Source organism: Balaenoptera borealis (genome assembly GCF_965194805.1).
Source record: "Balaenoptera borealis genome assembly, chromosome: 6".
Lineage (NCBI taxonomy): Eukaryota > Metazoa > Chordata > Mammalia > Artiodactyla > Balaenopteridae > Balaenoptera > Balaenoptera borealis.
In genome coordinates this window covers 120,113,737-120,127,176 of record NC_138863.1, presented here as the reverse complement: position 1 = coordinate 120,127,176, position 13,440 = coordinate 120,113,737, and the positions used below count along the sequence as shown (strand labels likewise).

The following is a 13,440-nucleotide window of genomic DNA, read 5'->3' as shown; positions in this document are numbered from 1 at the left end:
GCTGAGAAGCAACTAGATCAAGAAAAACAGGTTATTTGTATCTGTTTTTTGGTCAGCAGTTATTTACTTCAGACTTTTTGGTAAAAATCTAATGCCCTTTTCAGAAATCATGAATATTGCCGGCTACGGACGTCAGTTTTCTCATTTTGTTTTTAATGACTCCTAATAAGTTCTTTGTTTAGCCCCTGAATGACCCACGCATGCTCTGTAAAGTGCATCGTGAGAGCTTTAATTTTTGTGCCATCAAAATGCTGTTCATAAGTATGCTCATTTTTACAAGCCCAAAGATGGTTTTCTCTTTTTAAATTTTAAATGCAACTTGAGGAACGTTGATTTCCTGCTGTTTAGAAAATTTAGAAGTTAATGCACTTATGAAAAAATGCTCAACTTTACTAAGAGAGGAATGCAACAGTAAAGAAGAGGCTTGCTTTTTTTTTTTTTTTATATTCAGCATTGGCAAGGGTGTGGCAAGATAGGCCCTTTGAATTTCCAGGAAAAGTATGTATTTATATGAGCTTTCTGAAGATAAGTTTGGGTGTACCCATCAAAAACTTTATTATACTCTTTGACCCAGTAATCTTGCTTCCAGGAATTTTTTTTTTTCTTAAAATTATTAGAAGTTCAAACAAAGATGCAGGTAGAAAGGTATCTGTTGCAATATTATTTCTAATGGTAAGTTATTAGAATCACCCTAGATGTCTAACAATGAAAGTATTTTTCATTTGTGCCATTTTCCAATTGCAAAGTACCACGGAACCGTGAAAATGGTGTTTATGAAGAATGTTTCATCATGTGGTAAAATGGACATGTTTGAAATACACAGTATCCAAAAATGAAATACAGTCTCATGTTAACTATTAAAAAAATGCATGAGAGAATGGTCAGAAATATGTCAAATTGTTAAAGTAACTGCTCCTCGGTGGTAGTTTTATGAGAGGTTATTTTCTTCTTTATGGTTTTCCTGTTTTCCAGAATTGGAGTGGAGAGCATTCCAGATGTGTGAAAGCAAACAGGATATTTGTAGCTGCATTCTGGGCTCACCTAAGGCTTTTTTCTAGACCTGGATGGGCACCTCAGATTCCAAAAGAGTTGGCAAACCATTCCTCTCTAAGACTAGTTGCTGTTTTCAGTTTAGGTGAAAAAGTACTTAAAAATGAAAACAAAACCCAAAAAACGATTTCTGTGCTTATTCTTCAGATAAAAATTTTGATGATGAGGATTCTGTGGATGGTAATAGGCCTTCTTCCGCCAGCTCTACGTCATCCAAAGCTCCAGCAAGCTCCCGCAGAAACGTTGGCATGGGGACCACCCGCAGGCTCGGCTCATCCACTCTCGGATCCAAGTCTTCAGGTAGGACCAAGCCCAGTGTGGTACTGCGGGGTCAGCTCTGCCGGCGTTTAAAACCAGACGTGCATGATACTTGCCTCGTGCGTCCTTAAGAGGTGAAGTAATTCTGTTGGCAATACGCTTCCACTGGCGCTTCTTGAATTAAATTAGTTCTCTGCTGTGGATGCTGATAAGCTGCTAGGCTGTAAGTCTGAACTGCTGTGTTGCCACGTTTGCTGAGACAGAGCCTCTGGGCGCATGAAGCCAACACAGAGCAGAGCGCGTGGTACCCTGATGGCCTCGGGCTCCAGCCATGCCTGACACTACCAGGGGGCCTTTCAGCCAGTTGCTGTGTATCAAGACGAGACTGTCCGGGCTTCCCTGGTGGCGCAGTGGTTAAGAACCCCCCTGCCAATGCAGGGGACACGGGTTCGAGCCCTGGTCCGGGAAGATCCCACATGCCGCGGAGCAGCTAAGCCCGTGCGCCACAACTACTGAGCCTGCGCTCTAGAGCCCGCGAGCCACAACTACTGAAGCCCACACGCCACAACTACTGAGCCCGCATGCCTATAGCCCATGCTCTGCAGCAAGAGAAGCCACCACAATGAGAGGCCCGCGTGCACCTCAACAAAGAGTAGCCCCCGCTCACCACAACTAAAGAAAGCCAGTGTGCAGCAACAAAGACCCAACGCAGCCAAAAATAAATAAATAAAATTAAAAAAAAAAAAAAGAAAGAAAGAAAGAAAAGACTGAGACTGTCCAGAGGTCAGATTGTACCGTATGTCTTTAAAATGTATTTTGTTCCTGTAGGGATGCCAAATTAGTGAGTGGTAAGGATTAGCTCCCTGAGGCTTTGAAAATTGATTTATAAGGATTTCTTCCCTAATCCCCCTCCTGCCCCATCCCCCAGTTTAGACAGTTTTGAGTCCTTGTTATAGACAGGTTTCATTTTGCTGTCAACGTTTTAAATTTACATGCAAATTACCTGCTTTAAAAAAAAAATTATTGGAGTATAGTTGATTTACAGTGTTGTGTAAATTTTTTACCGCTAAACAAATCACAAAGCCGCTGCTCTTAGAACTGTGCGTACTGTTAGCACTGGGCTTCTGGCTCGGCCGGATGAGCTAAGGTAAAGCCGCAGTGAGGACCAGCTTTAGGACGCCGCCTCCTCCTGCGGGCCTCTCTTGCTCTCTGTACCGGCCCCGGGCGTGGTGTCCCGACTCCGCGGCCGAGCGCCCTTGCAGCCTCTGCACGGCGTCTCTCCGTGTAGAGGGGGCTGTGCTGATGGCAGAGGGAAGAGCTGGCCTCATTTCTTACATTTTTCTTACATTTTTACATTCTTACATTTTTCTTGCTCTTCTTAGTTCCTTCTAATCTTTTACTTTTTGGTTCCTTAAAAATTTTTTTGTTGTTGTTAAAGAGCTTAAATTCATACAACATGAAATCAACCATTTTAAAGGTAACAATTCAGTGGCATTTATTATCTTCACAGTGTTGAGCAACCACCACCTCTGCCTGGTTCCAACACAGTTTCATCCCGCAAAAGAAGACCCTATCGCCTTTAAACAGTTCCTCCCCATTCCCTCCTTCCCCAGCCCGTGTTTTGTCTTTAGGCATTTAGCTATCTGGAAATGTCATAGAAATGGAGGCATCCAATATGCAGTCTCCTGTGTCTGGCTCCTTTCCCTTGGCGTAACGTTTTTGAGGTTCGTCTTTGTTGGAGCATGTATCAGTACTTTTTAAAAAAAATTAATTAACGTATTTATTTTTGGATGCGTTGGGTCTTCGTTGCTGCGCACGGGCTTTCTCTAGTTGCGGCGAGCGGGGGTTACTCTTCATTGCGGTGTGCGGGCTTCTCATTGCAGTGGATTCTCTTGATGCGGAGCACGGGTTCTAGGCGTGCTGTCTCAGTAGTTGTGGCTCGTGGGCTCTAGAGCGCAGGGTCAGTAGTTGTGGCGCATGGGCTTCATTGCTCCACGGCATGTGGGATCTTCCCGGACCAGGGCTCGAGCCTGTGTCTCCTGCATTGGCAGGCGGATTCTTAACCGCTGCGCCACCAGGGAAGCCCTGAACAATCTTCCTAATGCGTTTTCTTGATCCGTTTTTGAGTAGCATCCATTCCCCAGACGAGGCTTAGAAATTTTCTGCGTCATCAGACCACTTCTTTTCCTTCCCTTCCCTCACCGTTCCCCTTGCACAAACCCGACCTATGTAGATTGTGCAGAGGTACCAACCCTGACTTCCCCTCAGACCTGATCCTGTCCTTTTCCGTTTCGTCTAACGCCGTAGTCGTGAGTTTCCCTGTTGGCTCCCCGTCAGATGCCTCGGGCCCAGGGACTGTGCTTGGCCCACGAGTCCTCTTCGGTGTGTGGTGCCAGGCCTCACGCAGAGGAGAGCTCAGCTCAGCGCCCATCTGCTCGGTGGGACGCAGGCCTAACCTAAAGCAGACACAGAGCTCCACTCGCAGTGTGTTACTGTTGTCTGTTTGTAGTTTGCTTGTGAAGGCAGAGTAACAGTCATCAAGAGTGATGACACGTATTTACCACTGTAACGAGTTGTCTTTAAAGCCCTTTCTGTCTAGGTGGTCCATGAGGACCTCAAACGCCAGATAACTTGTCTGGTAAGAAGCTCTAGAAAAGCACTTGGACTAATCAATATAAATCATTAATGAGGGTTACAGGGATGACTGTAGATAGCCATTTGGAAACCTTTATTATGAAGAAAAAACTTCTGATAAAATGTCACATGATTTTCATATGTGAAGTGACGCTCATATTAGCAAACAGAAAAAGCTTTCTCCCAAATGATAGCAATTATAACAACTTTTAAGTAACAGAGCATCTTACAGCAACTTCGTGGGGTCAACTTGCAACTGACATGTACATGAAAATTGACAATTATCATGAGTTAAAGGAAATGGAAATGTTTTTTTTCCTTTTTTCTTTAGAAATAATGTTTGGAGACAAATAATGAAGTTGAGATGAAACTGTTAAATTCTTTAGAACTTATTTGAATGTTTCACAAAATTGCTAGACTCCTAACAATGACATAATTTCATTTATTCCCTGAAGAATTAAAATTTCTATCATATGTTTATTTGGAATCTTTGAAAAGACTTATACATTAATACAGTATAAACCATCTAAATCCTTTAAAGGCTAGACTGGCCCTCCTTAAGCAAGTAGTGTCTTTAAATGGTTTTAAGCTAACATATGTTACACTGTAAAATTACTATACTTTGTCTTAATATTGAAAGTCTGTAATGCTTGTCAGTGCCACAAAACTCTAAACTTAATAAGACTTAAAAAATAGTTACAGATCTTCCAGAATATAATTTTGATTTTGTATATTCAGACTCCTCCAATGCACATTGTTTACATTTTAAAAACTGATCTTTTTTATAGCTGCGAAAGAGGGGGCTGGTGCTGTCGATGAAGAGGACTTTATTAAAGCATTTGATGATGTGCCTGCAGTCCAGGTGAGTGAGGGTGTTTGGTTTGATTAAAAACAAGGATGGGCTGATTCTTCAAGGTTCGCTTTTCAAGTGTGCGACATGCGGAGTTTCTTACCAGGTAGGGTAATTCTGACTGTCAAGCCCACAGGAGATCTGAGGTTGCAGACCAGGAAATGAAGAGCGAAAGTCACGGCCCAAGATGACCTTTCAGTAAGAACTGAGAGAAGTAACTTGCTCCTGCAGTGAGTGTGTGGGTCAGGTCACGTAAAAGAGCGGGAAATGAGGGATTAGGTTAGAAGAGAGAACAAAGAAGCATGCTTATATGTAGGGATTTTCCTCAGAAAAGTTTGTTAAGTTGAAGGATTTGGGTGTCTGAAAATTACAAAAAATGGTCTCATAAAATCTTAGTTTATTCCACCTTGATGCTCCCCTTAAGTACCACCTGCCAGATGCAGCGGAGTTGCTTGCCAGAAGCTGGGGTACAGCCACGCTGTTCAGACTGCCCTGTGCCTCAGCACTGTCTCTTGTTGATCGGGGCTTGTGCTACATCGGGTGTCCGTGCTCTGGATTCCTGCAGCGCTTAATGTCTGTGTGAATCCTTGGTCACCATGTGTGTATAAAGCAGGTAACAAGTGTTTTAGGCTCAGGACCATCCTTACGTCCTTGACCTTCCCAGCATGCCTCACTCTTGGTTGTTTTTTTTTTTCCCCGCCCTCACTGTCTTATGAGTAATATGTGAGGATAAATGAGAGAGCAGACCTGAAAGTACTTAAAGTTACAAGTACAGACGTACTTGCTGTATTGCGCTTCGCTTTGTTGTGCTTCACGGATACTGCAGTTTTACAGACCGAAGGTCTGTGGCCACCCTGCGTCGAGCACGTCTGTTGGTGCCCTTTTTCCAACAGCATTTGCTCACCTCGTGTCTCTGTGTCACATTTTGGTAATTCTCACAATATTTTCAAACCCTCCATCAGCAAAAAGATTACAGTTCACTGAAGACTCAGAGGATGATTAGCATTTTTTAGCAAGAAAGTATTTTTAAATTAAGGTATGCACACTTTTTTTTTTTTTTTTTTAAGACATAATGCTATTGCACAGTTAATAGACTACAGTTTAGGGGACCAAAAGAATTCGTGTGACTTGCTTCATTGCGATATTCAGTTTATCACAGGGGTCTGGAGGCGACCCGGCAATGTCTCCGAGGTCTGCCTGTATAATGTGGTGTTACAAAAAAACGCTAAGAGTAATCAATGACTTGTGCATCACTGCCGGTTCCCCAGTGGGCTTTTTTCTCTTTTGTACATGAAATTATCTGTTAACTTATAGTAAAGCCATATTTGAGGCAAGGTTATCCATACATGGGCATCGGATCTAGTCGGTATACGTTCACAGCAGGAAAGAAGCTCAGTCTAAGACAAACGTGACTAGATGTTATCTCGAAGGCCCTTCTGAAAAATGAAATAATTTCTTTTACTGTGCTTACTAAGTGCCCTTGACTTCAGGTCATTAAGGAATACTCTTTGTTTATTCTGTAAATTTTCTCCTGTTGATTGTAAATTAATTCTGCTTACAGATTTACTCCAGCCGAGACCTTGAGGAGTCGATAAACAAGATTAGGGAAATACTCTCTGATGACAAGCACGATTGGGAGCAGAGAGTAAATGCTGTAAGCCACTGACTGTGCGATTACATTTGCATTCGATATTGACATGGTCTGAATACTTTGTTACGAAATTGGGGTGCAGCTGTGATGAATTTTAAGTAGTAAATATTTTAAATGTAAGCTTCCATATTTACACGTCGCCTTTTTAGTAGATTACTTCACTTCTGTTCTTCAGACATGCCAGCTTCTATCTTTTTGTGTATCCTGTGCTTTTAGCAGAGACCTACCTGTGGTACGACCGCCGCTCCTACCTCAGTAAAGATGTAATTCTGTGACCGTTGGCCAGGAAAGCGGCTTTTTAGTGATGTTTTCAGTATGTGTCTCTCTACCCCTTGCTTTCTTCACAGCACTTCTGCCCCCTCTGTTTTTAAAAGTGGATTAATGAAAAGAAGTGGGCCGAACATTAAAGTGCAGGGGCATTAAGTGAAGGCGTGTCTTTTCTGAGGAGAGCGATCGTGCGTTGGTTGTCTGGCAGAAAGAGGGCTGGGAACACTGCTGTGTGTCTGTTTCGGATGCACACTAGCCCTTCAGTAAAGACACAGCGGCGCGTACTGTGCAAAGGCTGTAGCATCACTTCTTCCTGTGATTCACTGAGTGAATGGTGGTTGGAGTGGGGTGCGGGGGAAGGTGAGCTCAGGGGAGGAGCTTTTACAGGCTACAGTGAGGGTTTAGTTACTCTGTCCTTAGCATCACAGCATCTGTAAATCACTAAACTGTTTCCCATTAAAAAGTACGCTTTACAGAAGAATTGTAATCCATTTATCACAGACACTAATTTTAAAAATTATTAGTTCTTATTTATGATACCTAGATACATCAGCAACTGTTTAGTTGGCTCAATTCTTTTTGGAAAACTCTCTATCATTTAACTTTGATGTTGATCTCTAATATTTGATGGCTTCTATTGTTTTGTGTATTCTGTTCTAAGAATTGTTTTGTCTGTCTCTTCGTTTTCTCCATCCCCTTAGCTAAAAAAGATTAGATCTTTACTTTTGGCTGGTGCTGCTGAGTATGATAACTTCTTCCAACATTTGCGTCTTTTGGACGGAGCCTTTAAACTATCGGCTAAGGATCTGCGGTCTCAGGTAGTGCGGGAGGCTTGTATCACCTTGGGGTAAGGATTGCAATGCTCCCGATTCTCACATCATAAAATAGCCTCATGACGGTGCTTCAGAGATGGTTCATTGAATACACCCACTGGGTCTCTTTCACGGAACTTTCGACTGGTCTCCGAGACCCATTCCAGTTACGCTTCTGTTAGCACTTTTACAATAGTTCCTGACCAGTTATGTTAAGTCTGACAGATTTTAAATTTTATTCAGTGACTTAGCTCTGAAGCCTCTATTTTAAACTTGAAGCAGTTATTAATAATATGGAAAAATGAAATTTTGTAAACTTTTGTCCTCAGCTTTTTCACTGATTTTGCTGGCAGGTGATAGCATGATTATTAGAATGTTTGTTTCTAGAATAGTACTATAGCTATAAGGTTAAAGGCGTGTACTGCGGGGAAATTTTTTTTTATCCTCACTAAACCTGTATCAGTATCTAAAACTTCTGTCTTAGAAAATACGTTAGAATATCAGAGCAGCAGCAATAATAGTAAGGTGGCTTTGCAGCTGTTTAAAGTTTTGACCTCAGACACTGAAGTGTGAATGTTATATGTTAAAAATAAACAGCAAAAGAAGAAAAGGGGGTGAAAGAGCTTTTTCTTATTTGTGTTTTATTAGTATATGACTAATTTGTTTTTTGCTATTTTAAGAGTAATTAGTTGGAAGTGATTTATTTATTTAAAAAAAGAGCAGACTCTTGGGCTAATGGCTATTTGCGAAGTCCTCTATATGCACATTGGAAGTATTTGTAGAGTATTTTACTTAGACCTTTGTCCTTTATCCTTAGATAACTTTACATGAAGGCTCTAAAATGTTAAGAGGGTTATGTGCTACACTGTTGGCAAGAACTATGACTTCAGTTCAGTGTTCATTTCTGGTTATAGGCATCTGTCATCAGTGCTGGGGAACAAGTTTGACCATGGAGCTGAAGCCATTATGCCAACGATCTTTAACTTAATTCCGAACAGTGCCAAAATTATGGCCACCTCTGGTGTTGTAGCTGTTAGGTTAATCATTCGGGTGAGTATATTTTGGGGCCGTACATAGAGTAAGCAAGTGGTAAATGTTGCTGGTTGATAAGCAGTTATCAGAGACATTTTTCATTTGAGTGAGTATGTATGTGGAATAATACCGTACGTACAACATTGGCCTTTTTACCCCACGTAACTATCGCACGTGAGCCTTTTAGGTTCCCTAGTGTGAACTCTGGGTGTGATGCATAGTTACTGAGGTGTTGCTCTTCCACCGTCATCGGTTTTAAACGTTTGAACACGGGTGTCTGCTTCTGAGTTTATACCCTGTTCTTTATGTGTCCAGGTATCACTTCTGTTCTTCCCTCCTTAATCCCCAGCCCTTCCATTTTAGGTATTTGTGCTTGTGGTTTTGTTATTCGCCAGACATTTTATTTAAATAATTGTACCTAAGCCCAGAAACAAAATGTTATCTTCAGTTAAGTTTTCAAAACACTCATTTACTTAAATCCAAGTAATTAGCCAAGTAATTTACGTGCAGGTTTTCAGTAAAACCTAATAGTTCACAAAGGCTTAATAAGTTCTTTGCATCACCTTCTCCCCACTGTCAAGTCCCTTTTCCCCAGAGGCAACCCTTGAAACTGGGTCTTGATGTTAACTGAAATCTATCCAGAATATTCGTGATTACTGTGGGTTGCTTACTTCATATTATTTGTCGTTCTTACTGTTTGCACTGCCTACTTCAGGTATTAAACCAAAAGCCGTTATCAGACATTTCTGTTGAAATAATATTAAACTATATTGGCCTGCTGACTGCTTTTTACTCATTCAGATCTCTACTGCTCAGGTAATTTAGACTTCATACCAGTGATTTGTTTTGATTTTAGACTTACTTACTTGTCATCATGTTGCCTGTTTTGGCTCTGTAAATTCTGTCATGCCCTTTGGCAATATCCAATAGAAGTCTTTCTCCTTTTTAAACTCAGTGAAATTCTAATCTGAATATGCGGGTGCTTTAGGTAGGTTAGTAAGGAAGTGGTTGTCTTAGCTTTGCATTTTCAGGTGTTCGCCTCTGATATTTGTTCTCTTCCGCAGCACACACACATCCCTAGGCTAATACCCATCATAACAAGCAACTGTACCTCCAAGTCTGTCGCCGTTAGAAGGTAAATTTTTAAAGAATTTTTCTCATTAGTTTTGAATGGTTTAAAAACCGAAACAAATTTCAAATTTACCTCCATGCAAAAAAGTTTATGTTTGAAATGGTTAATATTGTTTACGATTGCTGTGATAGATGCCTTTGGACTGAAGGCTCATGATCTCAGTTGTCTGGAAAGCTAATTTGGAAGGCCTGTTACTTCTGTCTGTGTGGGTAGTGTGAGAGCGAGTGTGTGTGTGGGTTATGTGGGAGGGGCGGGGGGGAGGGGGAGTGTACCCCCTGCGCATTTTCCTCCTGAGATGGTCACTCTGCCTCTGTCATCGCTCTGCCCCATTCCCTGAGTGAAGGCCGTGGCTGCCCGCCTGGAAGAAACATTGTGAAGCTCAGCGGCCGTTATTTATATTAACGTAGATAGCAGGAGGTGTGTGTTGTTTGCTGCTTCTGGTGTGATTCCTGGCACTCTGAATCCTCACCAGTCAGGCTTGTGCTGCTGTCACAGTGACTGCACGTCGCTACTCAGATTTATCACCACAGGCTAGAACGGTTCAATGCTAGGGACCGAAGTGTTACCTCCTGAGCTTCTTATGTTGAGGGGAGGTAGACCCTGAAGGTACAGCCTGGGTGGCCCGTGGGGGCTTTGTCTTGGGTCCTGCTGAGCTGCCCCAGCCCACGTGTGGGGTCAGGGCTCTGTGCTTCCAGCTGGGATCTGTGGGTCTGGACTGGTGACTCAGAGGCTTTCGAGTCCTAAAATCTGTGGACCCTCTTCCCAGGAAAGTGTAGATACACGGAAGTTTTGTGTAGGTTTTCAGAGGATTCATGGACTTAAGCCTTCAGTAGACCAGGTCAGGAGCTTTGCAGGGTAAATGAATGCAGGCCTGGAGAGCAAGCAGTCTTTCGGCCCGGTTCCTGTGGTTCCGCGTCTTGATCCAGCCCGGGAGAGGGCCCTTCACTCCAAGGCATTGAGCCCAGATGCCCCTGGCCGCCCGCTGTTCCTCTCCTTTCCTGGGCTGTCACGTTGGACCCGCCAGGGTTTCACAGGTGGGGGGATCTTTCCAAGCGTGAGGCGGCCCCCATCGCCGTCATGTTCCCAGCCACATGGAAGGCAAGGGAGAAAAGAGGGGAATGAGCCAGCTACGTAAAGCCAGGGAGAAAGACGCGTTCTTCTTCCACCGAAAAGGCTGGCTGTTCCAGCAGCGTGGCTCAGTGGAGTGTCGCCAACCCACAGCCCAGCCGCCCTCGGGGGCGGAGCAGCTCCGGGCACCCCCCAGCCCCCCAAGGCCAGCGCCTGGCCATGGAGGTGCGGGCTGGTGGTGGACTTCCCACGCGCTGGGGAGGGAGTTGTTCTGCGGGCTCTCAGTCACTTCGGTAGAAGGGGCTTGACGCTCGGTGGAAACTCAGTGAATGGCAGCCATCCTGAGACTTTGCTGCTGCAGTTACATTGTCGCTGTTGATTTGGGTTTCCAGGAGCAGTTTGGAAAGCGTGTCTGCTTTGAGCAAGGCAGTTCCTCTGGTGAAGCGACACGTCTCTGGGGAACGTTACGGGATGTTTAGCGTATCAGTCGACTTGGGCTGCTGTAACAGAAATACCGTGCGCAGGGTGGCTTGAACGACAGGCGGGTATTTTCTCACCGCTCTGGAGGCTGGGATTCTGAGATGAGGGTCCGACAGGGTTGGGTTCTAATGGAAGCGGCTTGCAGGTGCCGCTCTCTTGCTGTGTCTTCACGGCGGTGGGGGCAGGGGAGCGCCCTCTAGTGTTTCTTCTTAGAGGGCCGCTAATCCCGTCATGCGAGCATCGCTCTCAGGACCCCCCGTGAACCTCACTGCTCCCCCAGGGCCCCGTCCCCAAATACCGTCATGCTGGGGGTTAGGGCGTCAACATAGGAATCTCAGGCGGTAACACTTCGGTCCCTAGCGCTGAACAGTTCTAGCCTGTGGTGCTGAATTTGAGTAGCGACGTGCAGTCACTGTGACAGCAGACATGCCACCCCCTTCACTGGTTTCCGAGCCGTACACCCAGACTGGCGTTCCTGTGTTTAGTCAGAGCCACGTGTCTTACTGCTGAAAGGAGTACTAGGGACCATCTGGGTCCAGTCCCTCTGCCTTCAGGAAGGAAAAGAGAGCCAGAGGGGGCAGTGTAACCAAGGCAGTGCGCTTTCTGTCCTGTATCCAACCTGTCGCTAGCTTCACTTCATGGAACTGGTAAGAAGTGGATTGCCCAATCTCCCTGCCTTTAAGAAGTTTATAGTTTAGTTGGGGAGATTAAAAACAATAATGCAAAGCAGTGTAAGAGTGAGTTGCAACGTATGTATTGTGGATTTAGGCATTCAGAGGGCAGTGATTAAAACTAGCTGATATATTCCCTAGAAGCCTCATAAACAAGTTAAAAAAAACTGAGCTGCCCTTTGAATGAGGAGTAGGACTCGGTGAAGAAAAGACACAAGTTCTAACCAGATGTGCTTGAGTAATGCAGTGTTTAAATAATGCCAACATCGATGTACTTCTGTATATGATTTTAGCCTTCTAAAAAGTTGAAAACAAAACCTAATTTACCTGGGATATTTTCGATGAAATAGATTGTTCTGAAACACATTGAGGACAAGAATTAGCACTAAAGATGGCTGGATTCACTAAGAAATAAGTAAACATAGACATATGCATACACAACCTAAAGAGACAAGGAAAGTCCACGCCAGGAAATGACATGGACAAAGGGCAGAGGTAGAGTGACCGTGGCCTGGGCTGGGGCCGGGGGCGGGGGGGACAGCGGTGGTGAGAAAGGGTGTGGGCAGAGGTCAGTGTCTCTCTCTCCTTGGAGAAGGTTTGTTTCACCGACCGCTCCCCCGGCCCCCACTATTAGCAGCAGCCCTGGGCCCTCCTGAAGCCCCTGTGCTCCCGGCACATCACGTGGTAACTGTTCCTTGTCTGTCTTGCTCGCTGGATTGTGTCTCGGTTACCATTGTATGTCTAGCATCTAGCATAGGGGAAGGGTTTATTCAAGATTTACTGAGTGATTAATTGTGTGGGTTATGAGGTTTTGAATTGGGAAGACCATGGGAAAGAAAATGATCGTTAGAGAAAGATTGCCTTCTGATTTATTTCCTTAAGTCTAATAATATTTATTCCTACAAAGATAGTTATCCTGGAATTTAGAAAAAGGAAATGATGAGGAGGTAGGACCCGAAGTGGTGATATAATCCAAAGGAAATGAGACCAGCATTGTTTTTGTGTACAGATCAGACCAAGAAAGATCACAGAAGTGAAAAGAAAGGATGTTGAAAGGTTGCAGAGAGGAAAATGGCCAAGTAGCTAGAGAAAAATCTGTTTTAAATACTTGGCAGGAAAATTGGGTAAACACTTTGTTTTCCAGGGTATGTTTTACTTTTTTTGTACAAGGCATTCTTTGGAATTAATGCAAAGACTAATTCCCTGATTCTGTAATGTACTCGGATCTTTTGTGCACCTGTAGCTCCTGTATTAATGTGCCATTTGAGGTAGAATAAAAACAAACAACAGTGATACACCCTTTCAGTAACGTTGCCATGAAGCCCAAGTTTCTGATTTGAAGGGAACTCGCCTGTATCCTGTCCCTATAACTTTGTGATTTTTCTTCTGGACCACCATAGGTGCTTAATTATTTTGATCTGCTTTGGTTTTCATTCAATTCTGATTCCATCTTTATGTTCCATTTTTTGAATCATTAAAAAAAATAGAAGATGGGACTTCCCTGCTGGTCCAGTGGTTAAGACTCTGCACTTCCA

The 13,440-nt window shown here is 43.8% G+C and overlaps 1 protein-coding gene across 18 annotated transcripts in view; it reads left to right on the top strand.

Moving 5' to 3' along the window:
• CLASP1 (cytoplasmic linker associated protein 1) overlaps positions 1-13,440 on the top strand; it is a 260,361-nt gene that overhangs the window by 142,825 nt on the left and 104,096 nt on the right. For all 18 annotated transcript variants that reach the window (XM_082397804.1, XM_082397807.1, XM_082397795.1 and 15 more), the window contains 6 exons: positions 1,198-1,350; positions 4,731-4,804; positions 6,354-6,446; positions 7,412-7,557; positions 8,437-8,572; positions 9,619-9,689. In XM_082397804.1, the coding sequence (XP_082253930.1) occupies positions 1,198-1,350; positions 4,731-4,804; positions 6,354-6,446; positions 7,412-7,557; positions 8,437-8,572; positions 9,619-9,689 (673 nt within the window). The remainder of the gene's footprint in view (positions 1-1,197; positions 1,351-4,730; positions 4,805-6,353; positions 6,447-7,411; positions 7,558-8,436; positions 8,573-9,618; positions 9,690-13,440) is intronic.